A 23,020-nucleotide genomic window follows, 5' to 3' on the forward strand; every position below is an offset into this window, starting at 1 on the left:
GATCTTCCTGGACCAAGGCTCGAACCCGTGTCCCCTGCATTGGCAGGTGGATTCTTTTTTTTTTAATTACTTATTTATTTTTTTTCACTTTTGGCCGCGTTGGGTCTTCGTTGCTGCGCGCGGGCTCTCTCTAGATGCGGGGAGCGGGGGCTACTCTTCGTTGCGATGCACGAGCTTCTCACTGCGGTGGCTTCTCTTGTTATGGAGTACGGGCTATAGGCATGCAGGCTCAGTAGTTGTGGCTCATGGGCTTAGTTGCTCCGCGGCATGTGGGATCTTCTCAGACCAGGGCTGGAACCCATGTCCCCTGCATTGGCTGGCGGATTCTTAACCACTGCACCACCAGGGAAGTCCTGGCCTCAGTTTTTTGATCATGCATTCCCCCCCATAGCAGTAAAAAAAAAACCCGAATATGTACATATATATATATATATTTGATATATATGTGCATCATATGTGTATGTCTTAGAATTATATACATTTAATACTGTACTAATTAACACAGTACATGCTTTATAAAGCATCCATCCAAAAACAGACATTTTAAAGGATAAGATAAAAATGAAAATAGAAGTAAGCACTAATATTCTTTCTGCACCCTGGCCACACCCCACTTTGGAGGCCACTGTTCACCACTGTTGCCTTGCAAGGGATTAAAAAACAAACAAACAAGAATTTGGCGGCCAAAGTTGAGCAATGACCTGGTTGTCTTCACTGGCATCTCTTTCCCTGAAGCATGGAAACCCGTTGATTAAATGGGTGTAGAGCCACAGAACATCATGATTTAAGTGGAAAGAAAAATATGCCAGTTTAATATATATTCAGAAGTATCATTCCCATTACATGGAACCATGGACTGGCGCTGATCACCAATGCCTGAGAGCCAAACAAACTGCCTCTTTGTTGCATACAACATTCGCTTTGTCATCACTGGAAGACGGATGAGTTAATGTCTCCTACCCTCCCTGGAGCCACTGGACAGACAAGTGCCCGTCAGCAAGCATGTGGGCACCCAAACCTGTATATGTATGTCGGGGGATGGGAGCTGCCAGGAGTGCTAAATTGCATGTGCTGAGAACAAATAAAGGGCGTGGAATCTGAATCAGAGCTTAGTGATGACTATGTGTCTCAGAGGCTGGCCAAATCACCCTTTTGAATAATGTATTGCATTGCGTGGAAGTCTCCAAGTCAGAATATTAGTCCTGATTGTAGGGACAGAAACATACAATACTTCCAAGTATAGCATTTCTCACGGGGACCATTTGACAACTCAGGAAGTCAGGGGAATGGATTATAAGAATGGTGTCCTTGCATTTCAATAAAAACCTGAGACAAATATTATGGGGACTTTTGGAGATTTCTAGTCACTGGTCACTTCTCCACGGTTTGTGATGTTGGGTTACGCTGGCATAACTGCAGAGGGGTCAGGTAGGAAGGGCAGAAAGTTCTTGAATTTGGGCTTGAATTCTAGTTTGAATCCTGGCTAGTGTTTATAAGTTTGGTGACCTTGGACAAGTTAACTTTGTGAAGCCTCGGTTTCCTATCCATAAAATGGTCCAATACTAAACAAAATGATGTATACAAAGTGTCTATTATACCACATGGCCTACAGTAGGCATTTAACAATCTAGACAACAGTTAGCTGATAATAGGTAAAGGCTAGACATTAAAAGCTTTCCCCCCAAATTTCCTAGCATCTTCTGCCTGGCTGATGCCTGTCCCTCCAACCAAAACTCCGAGGTTTTCTTTCTTCCCTTCCTCCCACCTTTCTCTCTTTCTTTCTTTCTTTCCTTCATTCCTTCTTTCTTTCTTTCCTAACAACTTCAACTTTTAATAATGGAAACAACTTGCCGTTTCAGAAACAATTTTAGGGAAGAAAAATCTTCCCCATAAAAATAAACTTAAACTCATCATAATTATAAATAATTTTTTACTTCTGCGATTTAAAATGCTCCCCTGCAATACTACACCTTCATTTAACCTCATTCTTTAACCATCACATATTGAAGAGAAGACAGTATTATAGCAAAGCTTAGATAGTTTAACGTAAGAATTTGTACAACAATTTTTTTAAAAAAACTTTGGCCTCTGAAGCATTATTTAAAGTGGCCTGTTATTTAAAAACAAAATTTCTCGGGCTGTTTAGCTTTCTAATTAACTTTAACATTAATTCAGCTTTTGCATATAAAAATGTTCTACATTGTCATTAGGAAAATTACCAAGGAGTTTCTTGCATATTTATCTACACTCTTGTCAATTACCAATTCCATGAGGCAGCCCCTCTCCACTGCCATAGCATTTATACCCCAGTTTGATGCCCTACCTGCTACATTTACATTTTTAATAGGAAGCTCTTGAAAACCTGACCATTGTCAAAATCAAAAGTATGTCTCCAGTACTGAGACTTCAGGCTGTGTGACAGATGGTAGAAAGAAATATTTATATGGAGGCTGTGGGCAGGAGAGGAGACACTTCACTGTTGCCTGTAGTTGGACTTGCAGTAGCTGCCAGAGGGCCGTGCAGGCACGGACCTGGCAAAGTCTCCATCAGTCCTGACGGGTCTTCCTTACAGCCAACAGCTGTGGCCATTAGTTACTATTTGGGTCCCAGGATTTTTCTCAGACAGCTTGGTCTCCCTCACAGCCTCCCCCAGGAAGTGTGCTTGGTTCTCCCAGGAGACTCGCAGCTAAGAAGGACAGTGCTGAATGGTGGGAGCTGGCTTTCAAGGAAGTGGGGCAGCAAATCGGCAGTAGATGCTGGGGTGGCAGGACAGGAAGAGGAAGTTGAGGATTTGAAATAATCTTCCTGGGTGTTTCTAGAAGGACAGCTCCACTGGGAACATCACAGTGAGGGGCTTAGACAGCCAAGGGCATCTGGTAACATGAGAAAGGAGGCACCTGCTCTTACTTCTGCCATCTTCACGAAAGCCTACCTTGCTTATTTTTACTAAAATGTTTCAAAAGTAAAATGTAGAAAAAGACAAATAAAAAAAAAAAAATCCAGGCAGGTGGTATGGTCTGCCCCTACAAATTTGTCTTCAGGTCTCTTCCTGAGCTCTCAGAGTAGACCCCGGTCGGCTCTGCTGGTGTGGGAAACACTGCCACCTGCTGGACCATTTGAGAATGTCAGTGGGCCCTGCCCTTCGAACTCAGCCCCAAACTTTACTGGTGCCGGAACTTGGGCACCTCAGCAGGGGCACCCAGGGACCCAAGACCTGTGGCTGTCTTTTCGAGGGGCTCCAGGGAGGAATTACTCAACTGGCCAGAATATAGAGATAATTAGTTAGACCTTGTTTTTAACCTTTAAGAGGACTGTATTACATTAAATTCCAATACTTGCCTCCTGAAAAGATCCCATTTGCCCTGCAATTATGTTACCTCCATGGAAATGATAACAATCAAATAGCATTGGAGTAGATGAGCAAAACTGTCCTTTTCCCTAGCTTCACCCTTAACTGGCTATGGCACATGGGCGAAAGCCTCAATTCAATAGTAATATCTACCCTACCCCATAAGGTATGAAAAAATCCTGGCATGTAGTAAATACTCAATAAATGGTGACTCTTACTATTCTTAATTTGGTTCCAAAATTCTATGAAATCTAGAAAAGTGGTAACATATTTATTAACCCATTATTAGCCCAATACTTTTGTCAGAGCATGTGTTTTAGATAAGCCACTTTGCTCCCTTCAGCTGGGTCCAGCCCTAAGTGAGACAAGGATCATGGGAGTATTCTGTCCTAGTGTCCTAGTCCTACCCTCTCTGTTATTCCAAGGTTACGCTGCCCGACCATCCAGGTTTTCCTGAAAAACAAAACAAAACGAACACTCCCCAACACACATGCACGCCAAGAATTCCGACCAGAATGTGCCCAGAAGAACCTCAGTTGACACAGCGGAGGAGGAGAAAGGCTACAAGGATTCTGGGGGGGAGGTGGGTGTCTTTGGAGGCTACTTTGTCTTCAGCACTTCCATTCCCTATTTCTGACCTTAGAATTTTAATTTAAGCCACTGATTAAAGCTCAGATGTGATTCAGCAACACATGGGGGGAAAACACCTTTTAAACATATTGAAGCAAAACAAAACGAAGAATAGGAAGGCCATCTAAGGGAAAAGCCCTCTGTCTTGGGGGTAGGAGTGGGGAGTAGAGCACGGAGTATGAGGGGTGAGAAGACCTTCTGTAGGAAACTCTTAGCTAAGCACCTGCTATGACAGTGGGAGTGAGGAACAGAGGAGAGGAGAGAGAGGGAAGAAGAGAGGAAGTGAATAAAGTTCCGTAGGGCTCGTTAATGACCCCTGAGCCCGTTCTCCCTTCCACAAACACTTCCTACCCTCCCTCTCTGAGCTAGACATGGGGTTGGGGGCGTGAGGCATAGCCAGACGCGGCTGCTCTGGAAGGGACACCCAGGGCCCGTGGCTGCTCCTTGGAGGTCCAGAGCCTTGCAGGATTGCTTCTGAGCCACAGATCTTGATGGTAGACTTCATCAAACACCCTCCTGGCCTCGGTGAGAATGGGCAATGCTCCGTTCACACTCAGGTTTCTCCTTGGTTGACACCAGCACGATCTACACAGAACCTGTGACAGAATTGTTCATGTGTTTCCAGCTGTTGTCTCGGGGGGAGACATTTTGTTTTGGAGCATCCCAGCCTTAGAATCGATTGACCTAAACCTTGTCAGATGTGTACTCAGAACAAATGAAATTGTGTTCTGTGTAAATATAAGAGCACAGCTGATCACTACAGAATCCATTAACCGTATCTTGTATTCACGGTTGATAGACTAAAGACCACCCTCAGATTCAACCAATCAGGACTCAGCAATGCCCAACACAGGTCATCGGAGTTCAGTGACTGAGTCGTGGGCTTAGCGGCTGTGCCATTTTATAACCAAATTAGATTAATTGAGCAAGTCAATCATTTATATCTGGTAACAGCAATTAAAACGTGAGATCACAACCTTATGAGAGCAAAACTTGAACCAAGTCATTCAAAAGATAAAGCAACTTGCTTATGTGTAATTTCTTCCTTGGGTAGTTATACTAAAAGGGAGCGGTGGGGTAGGGAGTATGGTCTGCAGGTTCATTAGGCGTGTGGCATGTGCTTTATTTCTATGCCAGTCTAGAACCATAGAAACATAAGCATAATTTGAATGATCTTTATGTCTACTGTGGAGCAGGATCCTGCCATGTGGTTTTAAGGCAATTTTTTGTATGTTGTTTATGATCACCTTGGGGCCACACGATTATCCAAAGTAACAGAGTGTAACTAGTAAAGCAGTCTTTTTCCAAATAGAGCATTCTGAAGGACTCTGCAAGTTGTAAATTAGCTAAAACACTGTCTTCAGACTTGGAGAGCTTTAGAGTTCCTTGTAGCATAGTGACAGAATAAACGCATGGATGTCAAAATCTCAATGTAGAGTATGGAAGAATCTGCTGTGTTCTCTAAAACTCCTTTTCCTGGCATCCCTTGTATTTAGGTGTGGTCATGTGACTGGATTCTGGTCAATGAACTGTGTGAGTGGGAGAGACCAAAATAGTTAAGAAATGGGTCAATATCAATGGATACAAGGTCAGTATACAAAAGTCACTTGTAATATAACTGATTCACTTTGTTATAAAGCAGAAACTGACACACCATTGTAAAGCAATTATACTCTAATAAAGATGTTTTAAAAAAAAGTCACTTGTATTTCTTCATACTAGCACCAAAAAATTTGAAAGCAAAATTTCAAAAAAACAATTCCGTTATCAATAACACAAAAAACATCACCTAGGAATAAACATACCAAAAGATGTGCAAGACCGCTGCACACAAAACTATAAAACATTACCAAGATAAATTGAAGAAGGAAGAAAGAGGAGTTATATACCATGTTCATAGATTGGAAGAATATTATAAAGCTGTTAACTCTTCCCAATTTTATCTGTAGATTCAATTCAATCCCAAGCAAAATCCCCACAGATTTATATGTGTGTGTGAAAACTGGCAAGCAAATTGTGAAATGCAAAGTACCAAGAACAGCGAAGACAATCTTGAGTAAGAACAAAGTTAGAGGCTGTAAATTACTGATTTGTAAACTATCACATCATAATTAAAACTATGTGTGATGAATTGTGTGATTGGGATTGACATGTATACGCTGATGTGTATAAAATTGATGATAGTAAGAAGCTGCTGTATAAAAAAATAAATTAAATTAAATTTAAAAATTAAAAAAAAAACTATGTGGTATCAGTAAAAGGATAGACAAAGGGAATACAATAATAAAATAGAGTCCCCCACATTGACCCACACATGTGTAATTAACTGATTTGCAACAAAGATACACTGTAATACAGCAGGAGAAGGATGGTCTTTTCAGTAAATGGTGCTGACCCCTTGGGTATTCAAATGGGAAAAACCTTGACTCCTACATCATACCAAACACAGAAATAAATTACAGCTAAATTATAGACATAAATGTGAAAAGTAAAACAATAAAGTTTCCAAAAGATAACAAAGGAAACATGGAAGAATATCTTTGTGACCCTGGGATAGGCAATGATTTCTTTAACAGGACACAGAAAGTCCCACCCATTAAAGAAAAGACTGTATTCCATATTTCATTACAATTTTTTATTAAGAAAAAAACAAATACCGTATGTTAACAAATACATATGGAATCTAAATTAAAAAAAAAATGGTTCTGATGAAACTAGGGGCAGAACAGGAATAAAGACGCAGAGGCAGAGAATGGACCTGAGGACACAGGGAGGGGGAAGGGTAAGCTGGGACGAAGTGTGAGAGTGGCACTGACATATATACACTACCAAATGTAAAATAGATAGCTAGTGGGAAGCAGCCGCATAGCACAGGGAGATCAGCTCGGTGCTTTGTGACCACCTAGAGGGGTGGGATAGGGAGGGTGGGAGGGAGACGCAAGAGGGAGGGGATATGGGATATATGTATACATGTAGCTGATTCACTTTGTTATACAGCAGAAACTAACACAACATTGTAAAGCAATTATACTCCAATAAAGATGTTAAAAAAATACCATGAAAGGAGTGAATAGGCAAGCCACAGAGTGTGAGAATATAATTGCAATCCATATAACTGACAAAGAATTCATATCCAGAATAAGAAAAAGACAGAATACCCAAAAGAAAAGTTGACCAAAGACTTGAACAGGAAATTCTCAAAAGAGAGTACTGAAGTGGCCAATGATCCTTTAAAAGGTGTTCCATATCATTAGTTTTTAGGAAAATGCAAATTAAAACCACAATGAGATACCACTGCACTCACACCAGAATGGCTAAATGAGAAAGACAAGACAGTACCAAGTGGTGACACGTATATGGAGCAGCTGGAAGTCTCATGAAATGCTGATGGGCATGTAAATTTGTATAACCACTTTGGAAAATTGGCAATATCTACTAAAGCTTAATGTGTGCATGCTTTCTGACCCAGCAAATTTACTGCTAGGTATATACCCAACAGAAACATATAGATAGGGACTTCCCTGGTGGTCCAGTAGCTAAGATTCCACACTCCCAATGTCAGGGGCCTGGGTTCGATCCCTGGTCAGGGAACTAGATCCCACATGCATGCTGCAACTAAGAGTTTGCATGCTTCAATGAAGATCCCGCATGCCACAACTAAGACCCGACACAGCCAAATAAATAAATAAATAAATATTTTTTAAAAAGAAATGTATAGATATGTACACCAAAAGACAATTCATAATAGCTTGTTGATAATAGTCCAAAACTGAAAACAATCCAAATGCCCATCAGTAGTAGAATGTATAAATTGTAGTATATTCATGAATGGAATATTATATAGCAACAAAAGAGAATGAACTACTGCTTCAAGCCACAATGTGGATGAATCTCACAGACATGATATTGTACAAAAGAAGTAAGTGGAACTTCCCTATGCTCTCTTTCCTCATCTGCCAAGTAAATAGCAAAGACTCCAAGGACCAGAAGAGGGTGGAGCCACACAATAGAGAGGGCTTGGGGAACACTGAATGATCATGTGAAAGCTTACCTGGTCAGGAACACCCACTTTGTGAGTGAAAATTACTTTTTGTGTTAAGTCACTGAGAATTTGGGGTTCATCCAGTTCAGCAGCCAGCATTACTTATCCTCCGTGGTACACAGAGCAATACAATTAAGTGATAACAGGTGGTACCATCAGAATGTGCTGGAGAAGCTCGTTAGGAGAGGCCACCAGCAGCTGGTGCTGTCAGGAAAGACCTTTTCCCATCTACAAGAGCTGCAAGTCAAATGGAGGGTGGAGCTTGGGTAAATCAAGGGAGAAATCATTCTGGGTAGGGGCAGAGGCTCAGCGGCTGATGCTGACGGAGGACAGATGGAGAGCATTCTGTTCCTGCAGGTGGAAAATAGGGCCAGCTTTTGCAGGTGCCCCTGTCATCCGCTGAAGGATCTGGGAACAGAAGGGTCAAGGGCTCCTCTTTCCTCAGTAGATTGTCAGCGCCTGATTTGAAATGACGTTATGTGCTCAGCCTATACATTCAAAGCAGTTACAAGTGAGATGTATGTAATTCCTTTCCTCTGACAACATGCTTCACTGTGTTCTGTCTGTTTCATAATTATCTACTTTTAAGAGAATTTATGGAGCCTGAGGAATAGCTGAACACTTCTTTCTTTGAACTCCCAGATGTTCTGACCAGATTCCACCCACCAGTCCATGTTCCCAGCCATTCACCAGATCTGTCTGGTAATTTTCTAATCCTCCCCGGGACATTCCTATTTCCTGCTGAGAAATAAGAAAACAACAATGCTTCCCTAAGGGTGGTGTGCTTCGGCCCGGAGGCCTGGAATCTCCATTTTAGGAAAAATGTTTACAAGGGTATAAAAGCTCTGAAAGGAAACAGCCTGTGATTCTCCTGGGAAAGAATATGAGACCCCATCATGAGGATTTGCCATAGAATTCCGCTGCATTCCTCATCAGGACAGGGCTGTCTAGGAAGTTCATTTTGATTAAAAAATATATCAGAGCGGAAGTGTGTGTGTGCATGGGTGTGTGAAACAGATCTGCTAAAAAGACAGGCAAAAATAAAGTGGAGGAGATAAGTAGAGAGGTCAAAGGCAAACACTTCTCTTTCCTTCCAAAAAGATCTCTTCAGGGTGATTGAATTTTTTATTATGGAAATATTCAAAATATTCAAAAATAGAGAAAATAGTGTAATAAACCATCAGGTACCTCTCATCCAACTTCAACAATTATCAACATTTTGTTAATCTTTTTCACTTATCTGCTCCTCTCCTTTCCTTGCACTAGAGCTGGGATTGGCCAAAACCATGGGCCAAATCCAACTTGCCTCCTCTTTTTGTAAAAAAAGTTTTATTGGAACACAGCCATGCCCATTCGTTTCTGTATTGTCTATACCTGCTTTTGCATCACACCAGCAAGGGTGAGTAGTTGTGACAGAAATCATGTGGGCCAAATGCTTAAAATATTTGCTATCTGGCCTTTCACAGAAAAAATTTGCTGACCCTACGGTAAAGTATTTTAAAGCAAATACTAGTCAGCATATCATTTCATCTGTAAATGCTTCAGTATGAACCTCTAACAGATAAGAGCTTTATTAAAGCCATATCTATAATAGAATTATCATATCTAACAAAATTAATAACTGCTTAATTTCACCTAATACCCAATTTGTGTTTAAAATTCCTCTGTTATCTTAAAAAAAAGGCTTTTTACAGTTGGATTTTTCACATCATAATCTAAATAAGTTCACACACTGCATTTGGTTAATATGTCTCTTAAATATCTTTTAATCCATTGTCAGTTTTCCCTTACACCCCTCCCTTGTCTTCTTCACATTTATTTGTTGAAGAAACCAGACCATTTTTCCTATAAAACCCCCACTTTCCGGATATGGCTGATTATCCTCAATACATCATTTAACATGAACACAGTGCAGTTTTTTAAATAGGGAAGGCCTTTTTAAAAACAAAAATTGAAATATAGTTGAATTACAATGTTGTGTTAGTTTCAGGTATACAGGCGCGAACCTGGTTCCCCTGCATCGGCAGGCGGACGCGCAACCACTGCGCCACCAGGGAAGCCCCTCAGTTATTTATATATATATATATCCTTTTTCAGATTCTTTTCCCTTGCAGGTTATTACAAAATATTGAATATAGTTCCCTGTGCTATACAGTAGGTCCTTGTTGTTTATCTATTTTTTATATAGTAGTATGTGTCTGTTAATCCCAAACTCCTAATTTATGCCTCCCCACACTTTCCCCTTCGGTAATCATAAGTTTGTTTCACATGCCTGTGAATCTGTTTCTGGTTTTTTGGGTTTTTTAAAATTAATTAATTAATTTATTTATTTATTTTGGCTGTGTTGGGTCTTCATTGCTGCTCACGGGCTTTCTCTAGTTGTGGCGAGCGGGGTCTACTCTTTGTTGCGGTGCGCAGGCGGGCTTCTCATTGTGGTGGCTTCTCTTGATGCTGAGCCCCGGCTCTAGGCACACGGGCTTCAGTAGTTGTGGTACGTGGGCTCAGTAGTTGTGGCTCGTGGGCTCTAGTACGCAGGCTCAGTAGTTGTGGCTCATGGGCTTAGTTGCTATGTAGCATGTGGGATCTTCCTAGACCAGGGCTCAAACCCATGTTCCCTGCATTGGTAGGCGGATTCTTAACCACTGCGCCACCAGGGAAGTCCCTCTGTTTCTGTCTTGTAAATAAGTTCATTTGTATCATTTTTTTAGATTCCACATATAAGTGATATCATATGATATTTGTCTTTTTCTGTGTGACTTACTTCACTTAGTATGATAATCCCTAGGTCCATCCATGTTGCTGCAAATGGCATTATTTCATTCTTTTTCATGCCTGAGTAATATGACCACAGTGCATTTTTGTGTCAGGCTACATGAGGTAGTAGAGCTTTTGGCCATCCTCTGGTTTCCAGACCTGTCTAGGCATTCCGATCTGATCTCCAGCAGTGGAACCACTGCTTTGAGGGTAAGAGTGTGCCTCCTTCCTTCGGCAAACTCCATGTGTTCCTGGTGATGCTGCTGTTTTAGTCCATTTGGGCTGCTATATGTATATGTATAGTTGATTCACTTTGTTATACAGCAGAAACTAACACACCATTGTAAAGCAATTATACTCCAATAAAGATGTTAAGAAAAGAAAATGTTAACACCATCATCAGATGGTGCTGGTTGGTAAAAAAATACAACACAAAACCCACAGACTAGGTGGATTATAAACAACAGAAATTTATTTCTCATACTTCTGGAGGCTGGAAGTCCAGGATCAGGGTGCCACCATGGTCGTGTTTGGGTGAGAGCCCTCTTCCTTGTTCGTATCTGATGCCTTCTTGCTGTGTCCTCACATGGTGGAAGCAGGCAAGGGATCTCTGTGGGATAGCTTTTATAAGGCACTAATCCCATTTATGAGGGCTCCTTACTCATGACTTAAACACCTCCCAAAGGCCACACTTCCTGATACCATCATCTTTGGGGGTTAGGATGGGAACATATGAATTTTGAGGAGACACAAACATTCAGACCATAGCAGCTGCCTGTCACAGCTCCCTGGCTTCCCCCTCACTACAGCCCAAGAGGTGGTCATGAGACCCCGCCCAGCCAATTAGAGCCCTTTCCTGGGAAATTCTTTTCTTCCTTAGCATTGCCAAACTGGCATGATCTCAGCCTAGAGCTACCCGTAGCCATGTTGAGCTTGGCCTAGTAACAAAGTCTGAATCATTAAAGGATGGTGAGGATCCTGATAACAGCAGTCACTTGATTCTGTCCCCACTTAACCCATGTACACATGTCTGAGACCTAAGGAGAGAGAGGGTTGGGAGTAAAAATGGAATTATTTTAGTAAAATCTCTGTAAAACTGTACCTCAAGGGCAGCACAGTGAAGAGGAGAGAATCATCTTCCTGCCACTGCATCACAGAGCATCTCCCAGCTTTGGTCCAGTGAGTTCTTCAGAAGCAATACTTGGAAAGTAGGGGTGATGCCCTGTGGGAGACTTTGTTGCTTGGCCAGGGGCACTGATCCCTGGTGACATAGTGGTACCTAGCAGGAGACATGGTATCTTAACATCCATAAGCAGTACCCAGTGAAAGACAGCCAAACAGCACATAGGGAATTTCTTAAACACATGCGAGAACTATCCCTCTTCTCCCAATTCACAAACATATTCTTTATTTTCCTATGGCAGCGGGGAACAGTTAATTTACAGAACTGCAAGTCCAGGTCTTCGACAGAAGAGGCAAGAGAGCAGCGAAATCCAAGTATCCCTCTTGCTGTGTCCCCTTTTGTACTCATGGGCTGCGGTGGGAAACTCAGGTATACTTGCGTAACCTCAGTAAAGCTGGGCCACCTCACCCTCAGTGTTTTAGTTATCTATTGCTGCAAAACAAATTATCCCAGAACTTAGAAATTTAAAAGTAACAGTAAATGTTTACTATCTCACACAGGTCAAGAATTTGGGAGTGGCTTAGCTGAGTGGCTCTGGCCTGGGGATCTCTCATGAGGTTGCTGCAAGCTGTTGGCCAAGGCTATAGGCTCCACTTCTTGACTGTGGCTGGGGGATGCACTTCAAGGAAGTCTCACTCACGTGTTGGCTCTTGGTGGGGTGGGGGTGGAAGCTGGTTCATGTCCACATGGACTTCCCCATAGGACTGCTTGAGCATCCTCACAACATGGCAGCTGCCTTACCTGAGGGTAAGTGATCCACAGAGTGAAGTAGAAGCTACAACGTCTTTTAGGATATAACCTCATATGGTCCACTCTTTCCTTTCTACAATATCCTGCTGTTACACAGTTTATCCCTATTCAATGTGGGAGGGAACGACACAAGAGCATGAATACCAGGAGACAAGGCTCACTGCGGGCCTTCTTAGAAGCTGGCTAGTGCAGCCAGTCTCAGTATGGTACCATATTCAAAAGAAGTACCAGTTTCACATCCAAAAGCACTGAAAAGCAATTGGAGTCTTGACTGAAGTCTCTAGAAGAGGCAAGGAAGAAGGACTTACATTGCCCAGTGCCCAGCAAAAGTTCTAAAATTCCTCTTCACTCATCTATTTCCCCGAAGTTATCACTCATCACACCAAAATCTCTCTTCTTCCAAACTCACTCAAATCCTCACATCTCTCCTGTCACCCCCTCCCCACCTCAACTACGTAGCTTAAGTCAACTTCTCTCAATTCTCAACTCTCCTCTTTACCTTGAAGCCCCAGGAACCAGGTAGGCAGCCACAAAGACTCTCGAGTGGGGCCCAGAGAGTGGAGGAAGAGGGAAGGCTGGGAAGAATGATACATTAACATTTTGTGTCTGTATCACAATTATATCCTAAGTGCCTAATACAGTGCCTAGAACGTAGTAGATGCTCAATGTGCAGATGAATTAAAGGATGGTGGCATTTAAAAATTCTAAATGAAAATTATTTATTCAGTGATATTCAAAGCTAATGCTATAGCAACAAATTTCCATATGGAACACAAAAATGACATAGTATTACCTTGTGTAAAAATGTTCATGAGGGACTTCCCTGGTGGCACAGTGGTTAAGAATCCGCCTGCCAATGCACGGGACACGGGTTTCTGCCCTGGTCCGGGAAGATCCCACATGCCGCAGAGCAACTAAGCCCGTGCGCCACACCTACTGAGCCTGCGCTCTAGAGCCCGCAAACCACAACTACTGAAGCCTGCGCTCCTAGAGCCCCTGCTCCGCAACAAAAGAAGCCACCGCAATGAGAAGCCCGCTCACGGCAATGAAGAGTAGCCCCCGCTCGACGCAACTAGCGAAAGCCCGCGCGCAGCAGCAAAGACCCAACGCAGCCAAAAATAAATAAATAATTGAATTTTTAAAAAGAAATGTTCATGATAGCACTTCCTGGTGGTGCAGTGGTTAGGAATCCACCTGCCAATGCAGGGCACACGGGTTCGAGCCCTGGTCCGGGAAGATCCCACATGCCGCAGAGCAACTAAGCCCGTGCGCCACAACTACTGAAGCCTGCGCGCCTAGAGCCTGTGCTCTGCAATGAGAAGCCACCTCAATGAGAAGCCCGCACACCGCAACGAATAGTCACCCCAGCTCGCCGTAACTAGAGAAAGCTCGCGCGCAGTAACAAAGACCCAAAGCAGCCAAAAATAAAAATAAATAAATAAATTTTTTAAAATGTTCATGATAAGGATATGAAATGTTGCTATTGATATTTTTCTATGTATGTATTTTTTGGGGTTCTTCTCTGAATAATCCTCTTGAAATCAGAATCTGTGTTTTATTCATCTTTATGTCCCCCAAACCTGGCAATGCCTGGCTTGGGGTTGTCAGGAGTTTTGTCAATAATTTGTTTAACACTTACAATGTATACCAGACATTTTTCCAGAACCAATACATGTATTAACTCAATTAATTCTCATAGTTACCTCATGAGGTAGGTTATATTATTATCATCCCCATTTTTCAGATGAGGAAAAATGAGATACAAAGAAGTTAGGTAACTTGCTGGAGGACAAAGGCAAGAGCTGGGATGTGGACCCGGGCAGTCTCGTTCTAGAGTCTGCGACCATCCTCCCTACCACATCTACAGGGTTTGTGGAATTGAATTAAAGTTGAGTGAAGAGATCAGTCAGACCTCTTCCAGAAAAGCCTGTACATTTTCATCAGACACATCTAGAAAAACACTGAGGAAGTCCTGGAAACCACTAGTGTGCTTTAAGGTGACTTATGGACGGAAGAGAGGAAGTTGCAATGCCTCTGAGGGTGGGTGGTTTAGAGAAGGATGAAATACGTCCAAAAAAAAAAAACCAAAACAAAACAAAAAAAGCAATGAACACACAGAGGATTTTTTAGGGCCATGAAGATACTCTACATGATACTATAATGATGGATACATGTTACTATATATTTGTCCCAACACATAGGATGTGCAACACCAATGGACTTTGTGTAATTATGTTGTGTCAATGTGGGTTCATCACTTGTAACAAATACACCACTCTGGTGGGGGGCTGTTGATAATGGGGGAGGCTATGCATTTGTAGGGGCAGGAGGTATATGGGAACTCTCTGTACCATCCTTTCAATTTGGCTGTGAACCTAAAACTGCCCTTAAAAATAAAATAAAATTTAAAAAACATGATCAGCAGAAAAAAATCAATGAATATGAATACAGCCAAGCAGCTGCGTTCATGGTAACACCAAAACGGAAACCCAGGTGGAGCGGGAGCCCTTTGACCTGTGGCCCTGGTCAGCTGTGATGGAGAGCTGGGCGAGTGTTTGGCGGATGCAGGGTCCATCACAAGCTGTAATAGCTCTGGTCATCACAAACCTCTGGTTTTTTGAATCTGTGTTCGGTCTCATACAGATATTAATGTTTGAGCAAAATTTTAGAAATCACCACAGAAATCAGGAAGCAACACTCTTATTTGGGAAACCAGCTAATGGAAAGTTTTATAAAATAAGAAGGAAGCTTATGCTTCAGCAGTAGGATTTGTGGCATCTCTCCCATGTTACACAGTTAATGTCCACCTCATTTGGTACCACATAATAATTTTAGCCTTCAGAACTGGAAACTGCATAACTATTGGAGAAGTTTAAAAAGAATGAGAACATAATGATTTCCCAAATAAGTAAAGACTTTGCACGGCTGAAGCAAAAGGAAGCAGACTTATGGAAATGAGAGGCGGTGTGGCACCAGGGAGGGGCTAGGCTGGCATCAGGACATATGGGTTTGAATTTCAGTTCTGCTATTTACTCACTCAGTGTCTTTCCATGGGGCACTTAACCTCACTGAGTCTTACTTTCCTCATCTGGAAGTTGAGAGGGTTGCCCTAGATAATCCTTAAGGACCTGCCCAGCCAGAAGTCTGAATCCACAAGAAACATGGTGCAGTGAAGGTCATGGCATTAGTTTCCATGTGGTTCATATACATAGTGAAGCCCACATGAAGTGTTCAGTTTGGAGAGGCAGCTTGCACACTCGGCGACATGGAATCACCTGCAAAGGAAGTGGCCTTTTGATGTGCTCCACAGCATATGCCACTTCTGGATATATATCCCAAAGAACTGCAGGCAGAGGCTAGAGCAGATATTTGCACACCCATGTTCATAGCAGCATTATTCATAATGGCCAAAAGGTGGAAGCAACCAAAATATCCATCAACAGATGAATGGAGAAACAAAATGTGATCATATATATATATATATATATATATATATATACACACACACATATATATGTGATTCAGCCATAAAAAGGAATGAAATTTTGATATATGCTAAAACTCAGATGAGATCAGAGCATTACACCAGAAAAAATAATCCAGACACAAAAGGGCAAATATTGTATGATTCCACTTATATGAGGTACCGAAGACAGGCTAATTCATAGACAGAAAGTAGAGTAGAGGTTACCAGGGGCTGGGGGGAAGAAAGAAGTGGGATTTATTGTTTAATAGATATAGAGTTTTTGTTGGAGACAGTGAAAAGTTGTAGGTATGGCCAGTCCTGATGTCTGAGTGATTCCCTGGGCCCAGCAAAGGGACCTAGTTTCTGGAGCCTTGAAGACAAAGGGTAACACCCCAAAATATGGTCTCATTTTCCACTGTATCTTCACTGGCCAAGCAGCTGCCGAGAACAAAGGCCGCATCTCCTGATACCTGGCAAAGAAATGCGGTGTTGCCTCATGAATTGCTGCTCACGAGTGCATTTGGGGAAGAGCTTCAAGAACAAGTGGAGGAGCAGCTGTCTTTCTATGAGACTGGAGAGAGTCCATGAAAGAAACTGGATACCGTGAAGGAGGCAATGGTTCAGGCAGAGGGACAGCTGCTGAGATGACTAGGAAGCTAGTCAGGAGAAGAAATGCTTGAAGAAGGAAGGGACGACTGGCTGCCATGGCCCTGGCATCTTCAGAAAACAGTAGTGGTATCCAGGGAGAGTGTGAGGGGACAAGTGAAAGACACAAAAAGAAGACAAAGCAAAAGCCCCAGAAGGCTCCTCAGGAGGATGAGATGGAACATCCATCTGTCTCTTTCTCCAAACCCAAGAAAAAGAAATCTTTTTTCAAGGAGGAGCTGCTCAGGAGTGATCTTGAAGAGACAGCTGGCAGTGGAAGTCTTCCCAAGAGGAAGAAATCTTTCCCCAAAAAGGAACCAGTTAGCGACCGACCCTGAAGAGTCAGGAAACAAGAGTGCCCCCAAGAAAAAGAGGACATTCTCTTCCAGGGAGGAGCCACTCAGCCGCTGAAGAGGCTGCTGGCAGCAAGGGAAGCAGCTCCAAGAAAAAGAAAATGTTCCAAAAGCTATCCCAGGGAGATGAGGATGTACATTTCCCTGCTGGGGCATAACCACGGAGGTATCTCCCAACCCATCCCCTATATCCCAATAAAAACAAATTCACAAGAGTAAAAAAAGAAAAAGTTTTAGATATATATAGTGATGATGGTTACACAACCTTGGGAATGTATTTAATGCTACTGAATTGTATGCTTACAGATGTTTAAAAAGAGGGACTTCCCTGGTGGTCCAGTGGCTACGACTCCATGCTCCCAATGCAGGGGGCCCGGGGTTTGGACGAGGATGCCCACTCTCACCACTTCTCTTCAACACAGTATTGGAAGTCCTAGCCACAGCAATCAGACAAGAAAAAGAAATAAAAGGGACTTCCCTGGTGGTCCAGTGGCTACGACTCCATGCTCCCAATGCAGGGGGCCCGGGGTTTGATCCCTGATCAGGGAACTAGATCCCACACGCAGCAACTAAGAGTTCGCATACCGCAACTAAGAGTTCACGTGTCGCAACGAAGACCCGGCTCAGCTAAACAAATAAAAAAACAACAAAGAAACAAAAGCAAAACCAAAAAAGCCCCACAAATGTTTAAAAAGATAAATACTGTGTTATGTATTGGGTTGGCCAAAAAGTTCGTTCGGATTTTTCCATAAGATGGTAAGGAAAACCCAGCGAACTTTTTGGCCAACCCAATATATTTTACCACAATAAAAATAAATGTTTTAAGTGAGTGGTCTGTGTGCTTCTGTTAAAAACATTTTTTTTGTGCATGTAAATTGGCTCTCTGTAAAGTGCAAGAGAAAGGTGAGAAAATGGAAAGGGTGGTAGCTGCTTAGTATCATAATCCGACTGGAAAGCATAATGACTGAAATGTTTATGTGTGTGTCAGCGCTTGTGTGGGTTTGGGAAGATGTGAGGAGGAATCAGATTTAAGAAAGGCATGGATTTCAGAGAAAGTTAGAAAAGCAAGAGGGAGCCAAAGACTGAATTCAGGGAGCAAATTTTCCCCCAACAGGATTGCTATCTCCAGACTCCCCCAATCACACAGAGGCCCAGTTTGCTCCTGACTCAGCAGCTGTGGCTGCGTAAAAGTTTGTCTGTAATCCTTCTCCAAGGGAAGCTTCATGCTATTCTTCCAGAGCTCTTCTGCTTTTATCAGCTAAGTCAGGTTTTCAGATGGGCACATTTCCTTCCACAGGTAACAGAGTCTGAACAGAATTGGGCGGTGACCTCCCTTCTCTGCTTAGGGCCACCATTGCTCACCTATGCTCTGTGACTTAGTTCCCACTCTGTAATACACAGCTCACACTCACTATTACCTTCAAGAGCAGGAATTCCTCTTTTTTTGTGTGTGGTACGCGGGCCTCTCACTGTTGTGGCCTCTCCCGTTGCGGAGCACAGGCTCCGGACGCACAGGCTCAGCGGCCATGGCTCACGGGCCCAGCCGCTCCGCGGCATGTGGGATCTTCCCAGACCGGGGCACGAACCCGTGTCCCCTGCATTGGCAGGCGGATTCTCAACCACTGCGCCACCAGGGAAGGGAAGCCCAAGAGCAGGAATTCCTTAACTGTGCATAGTGCTCGATAGTTTAGAGAACACTCTGGAAGCCTGCCCCCGAGAACGTCAGCTTCTTGGAGACACGTATTCTTTTCTGTTTTGTTCTCTGCTGCATTCCCAGCCCAAGAAACAGTGGGGCCACACAGCAGATGCACCATCAACAGCGCCTGAATATGTGACGAGGGAGGGTCTCCCGGCAATGCTGGGAGGTATTTTCTCCAGATGAGAAAACTGAGAAACAGCAAGACTGAGTAACTGACCCAACGATCTGGGATTCACACAGGTTTTTTGGCTCCAAGTTTAGTGAATAAGAAGTACATCGAAATAAATGTATGTTTTTATTTATTTATTTTTAATTTTTAAAATCGAAGTATAATTGATTTACAATGTTGTTTTAGTTTCAGGTGTACAGCAAAGTGGCTCAGTTATACATTCATATATATATACCTTTTTCAGATTCTTTTCCCTTACAGTTTATTACAAAATGATGAGTAGAGTACCCTGTACTATACAGTAGGTCCTTGTTGGTTGTCTATTTTATATACGGTGGCGTGTATATGTTAATCCCGAGCTCCTAATTTATCCCTCCCCACCCCTTTCCCCTTTGGTAACCATAAGTTCGTTTTCTATGTCTGTGGGTCTATTTCTGTTTTGTATGTACGTTTACTTGTATCATTTTTGGGGCGGGGGAGGGCTGCGTTGGGCCTTCGTTGCTGTGCACGGGCTTTCTCTAGTTGGGGCTAGCGGGTGCTACTCTTCGTTGCGGTGCGCGGGCTTCTAATTGCGGTGGCTTCTCTTTGTTGTGGAGCACGGGCTCTAGGAGCCCAGCTTCAGTAGTTGTGGCTCACGGGCTCTAGAGCACAGGCTCAGTAGTTGTGGCACACAGGCTTAGTTGCTCTGCGGCATGTGGGATCTTCCCGGACCAGGGCTCGAACCCGTGTCCCCTGCATCGGCAGGCAGATTCTTAACCACTGTACCACCAGGGAAGTCCCTGTATCAGTTTTTTTTTAGATTCCACATATAAGGAATATCATATGATATTTGTCTTTCTCTGGCTTACTTCACTTTAGTATGATAATTTCTAAGTCCCTCCATGTTGCTGCAAATGGCGTAATTTCATTCCTTTTTATGGCTGAGTAGTATCCTGTTTTATAAATATATATGTGTGTGGGTGTATATATATATATATATATATACATATATATGTATATATATATATACATATATATATATATATATATATATATATCACATTGTCTTTAACTGTTCATCTGTCAATGGACATTTAGGCTGCTTCTGTGTCTTGGCTATTGTAAATAGTGCTGCTATGAACATTGGAGCGCATGTATCTTTTTGAATTATGGTTTTCTCCTAAATATATGTTTTTAAATGCTCATGAAGGTGCATGAAGCAAATACTTTGAGCCCTTTGGATGATGCTGTTTTCTCCCATTATTCTCCTCCCTCCCATTTTTCCTTGCTTCCTGTTTTCCTTCCCCCTATTATATCAGCTTCATTCTTATTCTTACCTAGCATCCAGCTCTTGGTTCTTCCAACTGTGTGAGAATACCTCGTGGGGCCTTACCCTCCTCTCCAAATGGCTTGTTGGAGAATTCCTTCCAACCACTCACGTTCCTGCCCTAGGAGGAGTGGAGTCCTGGCCAACACAACCTGCTCTGTCCTAATAGCTTCCCAGCAATTCTGTTGCTCCCCTTAGAGACCAGGTCTGGTCTCTGCCCCGCTGGCCTGCTGATCAGAGTAATTAAAGCATTCATTGTGTGGGGCAGAATTCCAGGCTCTTGCAGTCTTTCTTCTCATATAGGACTCCAAGTCCTTAGTAAAACTCCCTGTGTTTACCAGTAACAGGACAAATTGATGTCAAGTGCCTCCTAATATAATGCTCTGAAAAGAGCACAGCATCCTTTTTGTGGTATTCCTGCCTCAAATACATAAATCATGAGGAAGCATCAGACAAACCCAAATTGAGGGGCATGCCCTAATGAGACTGGCCTGTGCTCTTCAAAAATGTCACGGTCGTGAAAGACATGGAAAGCTGGAGGAGCTGTCCTAGATTGAAAGAGGCTAAAGGGACATGGCAAGTGAATGCAACCATGATTCTAAATAGGGTCTGTGGAGTAGATGGTATTATATTTTTTAAAATAAGTTTATTTATTTTATTTTTTTTTTATTTTTGGCTGTGCTGGGTCTTCATTGCTGTGTGTGGGCCCTCTCCAGTTGCAGGGAGCGGGGACCACTCCTTGTTGGGTGCACAGGCCTCTCACTGGGGTGGCCTCTCTCTCTGTGGTGCCCAGGCTCCAGGCGCGCAGGCTTCAGCAGTTGTGGCTCACAGGCTCCAGAGCGCAGGCTCAACAGCTGTGGCGCACGGACCCAGCTGCTCCGCGGCATGTGGGATCTTCCCAGACCAGGGCTCGAACCCGTGTCCCCTGCATTGGCAGGCGGACTCTCAACCACTGCGCCACCAGGGAAGTCCTAGATGGTATTCTTGAATCAGTGTCAATTTCCTGATTGTCATGGTTGTACTGTGGTTATGTTGGAATGTGTCCTTGAACTTGGGAAACACCCACTCAAGTAATTAAGTGGAGAACAGTCGTTCTGCCTCTGAAAGCAGGATAACAGCAAAGTGGGTGGGAGAATGGGTTTTAAAATCCAACATACCTGACCTCCATCGCAGGCCAAGTCTCAGTTTCTTCATTTTGTAAAGTGGAACTAATACTATACTTACTTCAGAGGATATTTTAAGAATTCGATAAGATAATGTTGGTAAAGAGCTTACCCTGATGCCTGGCACTAGGAAGCCCTCCATAACCTCTAGCTATCTTTATTGCCTGCACATGTTTCAAGGGGATGATGAACTGTCATTGCACTAAACACTGGCTTTCCAGCTTTGTGGCTGGGACTCTCCCGAGTTCCCTCCTGGCTGCTCTGCTTTGAGACCAGGTCACCGTCATCATAGGCATTGTTGTCTTTGGGACCAGCCACTAGTTGGAATTATTTTCTTAGGCCTGAATTCAGATTCCCAAGTTAAAGTGTTGAAGTCTGAAGGAAAGCTCTGGCACAGAGCCCTTGCTTCACAATCATGGTTTCCTGTTCCTTGTGGCAGCATGCTGGGGCGAGCTTCTATCTCTTCCTGAACAGCCTGGGGCTTGATTGAATTTCCTCTCGGCCTCCAGAGGGCATGACTCTGGATCCGGAGGTGGCCCATCTAAATCTCCTCATTTCAGAAGTTCTGGAAAGCAGCCAGGTAATCCGGCCAGTGTCCCTTAAATGTAGGCAGGTGGGGATTGAAGGTGCATGTGGGTGGCCAGACCCTGAGGGTCAGGTGTGTAGCTGCTGGGAGGGGAAGTGGCCTCTCTCTAAGCCGGAGGTTGGAGGGTATGGTTTGGGCCCTACTCTGCCTCATCGCTTAAAGCACCTGTTCAGGAAGTCACTGGGGGTGGGGGTGTCCGTCGATTAGGGAGGGTGTGCTCAGCTTTCACAGATTTGATAGCAAAGCCTTCCTTGCAATTTTAATCTTCACCCTCTTTAGAGACCCTATCCATCTTGGTCTTTCAAGTATTGAATTGTTTAGATTAAAATTTTGAACTAAGTCTTGAAGCAAATATATTAATTTATTATCTCAAGATTTCTGATGGTTAGGAGTTCAGACCAAACACAGTGAGGATGACTATTTTCTGCCCCATGATATCAAGGGCTTCAGATGGCAGATGTTGATGAAGGATGGGGGTTGAGGTCATTCAAAGGCGCCTTCACTCACATGTCTGATGATTGACACTAGCTGCCAGCTGGGAACCTCACTGAGGCTATTGGTGGGCTTCCTCACAACATGGTGGCTCCTTTCCAAAGGTAAGTTCCCAGAGAAAAAGAGACAGCAAGGTGAAGGCTGCATTGCCTTTTATGACCTGGTGTGTTAGTCAGAGGACTTGAGAGAAAAAAAAAAAAAAAAACGGTAGGAGAGATATATATGCAATTGACCCCTGAACAACATGGGTTTGAACTGCAAGGGTCCAAGGATTTATACGAGGATTTTTTTCAAGAGTAAATACTACAGTACTACACAATCCTCAGTTGATTGAATCCTTGGATGCGGAACCGTGGATACAGAGGAACTGCAGATTTTCAACTATGTGGAGGATCAGCACCCCTAATCCATGCATTGTTCAAGGGTCAACTGT

At 43.2% G+C, this 23,020-nt stretch overlaps 1 protein-coding gene and 1 pseudogene across 1 annotated transcript in view; both read left to right on the plus strand.

Moving 5' to 3' along the window:
- Positions 1–3,839: 3,839 nt before the first annotated feature.
- Positions 3,840–17,330, plus strand: LOC102976375 (nucleolar protein 56-like; annotated as a pseudogene).
- Positions 17,331–22,671: 5,341 nt separating this feature from the next.
- SPTB (spectrin beta, erythrocytic) overlaps positions 22,672–23,020 on the plus strand; it is a 55,501-nt gene continuing 55,152 nt past the window's right edge. The window contains exon 1 of the mRNA XM_028495115.1: positions 22,672–22,691. Coding sequence (XP_028350916.1) covers positions 22,672–22,691 — 20 coding nt within the window. The remainder of the gene's footprint in view (positions 22,692–23,020) is intronic.

The sequence above is a fragment of the Physeter macrocephalus genome, chromosome 11 (assembly GCF_002837175.3).
Source record: "Physeter macrocephalus isolate SW-GA chromosome 11, ASM283717v5, whole genome shotgun sequence".
NCBI classification, from domain to species: domain Eukaryota; kingdom Metazoa; phylum Chordata; class Mammalia; order Artiodactyla; family Physeteridae; genus Physeter; species Physeter macrocephalus.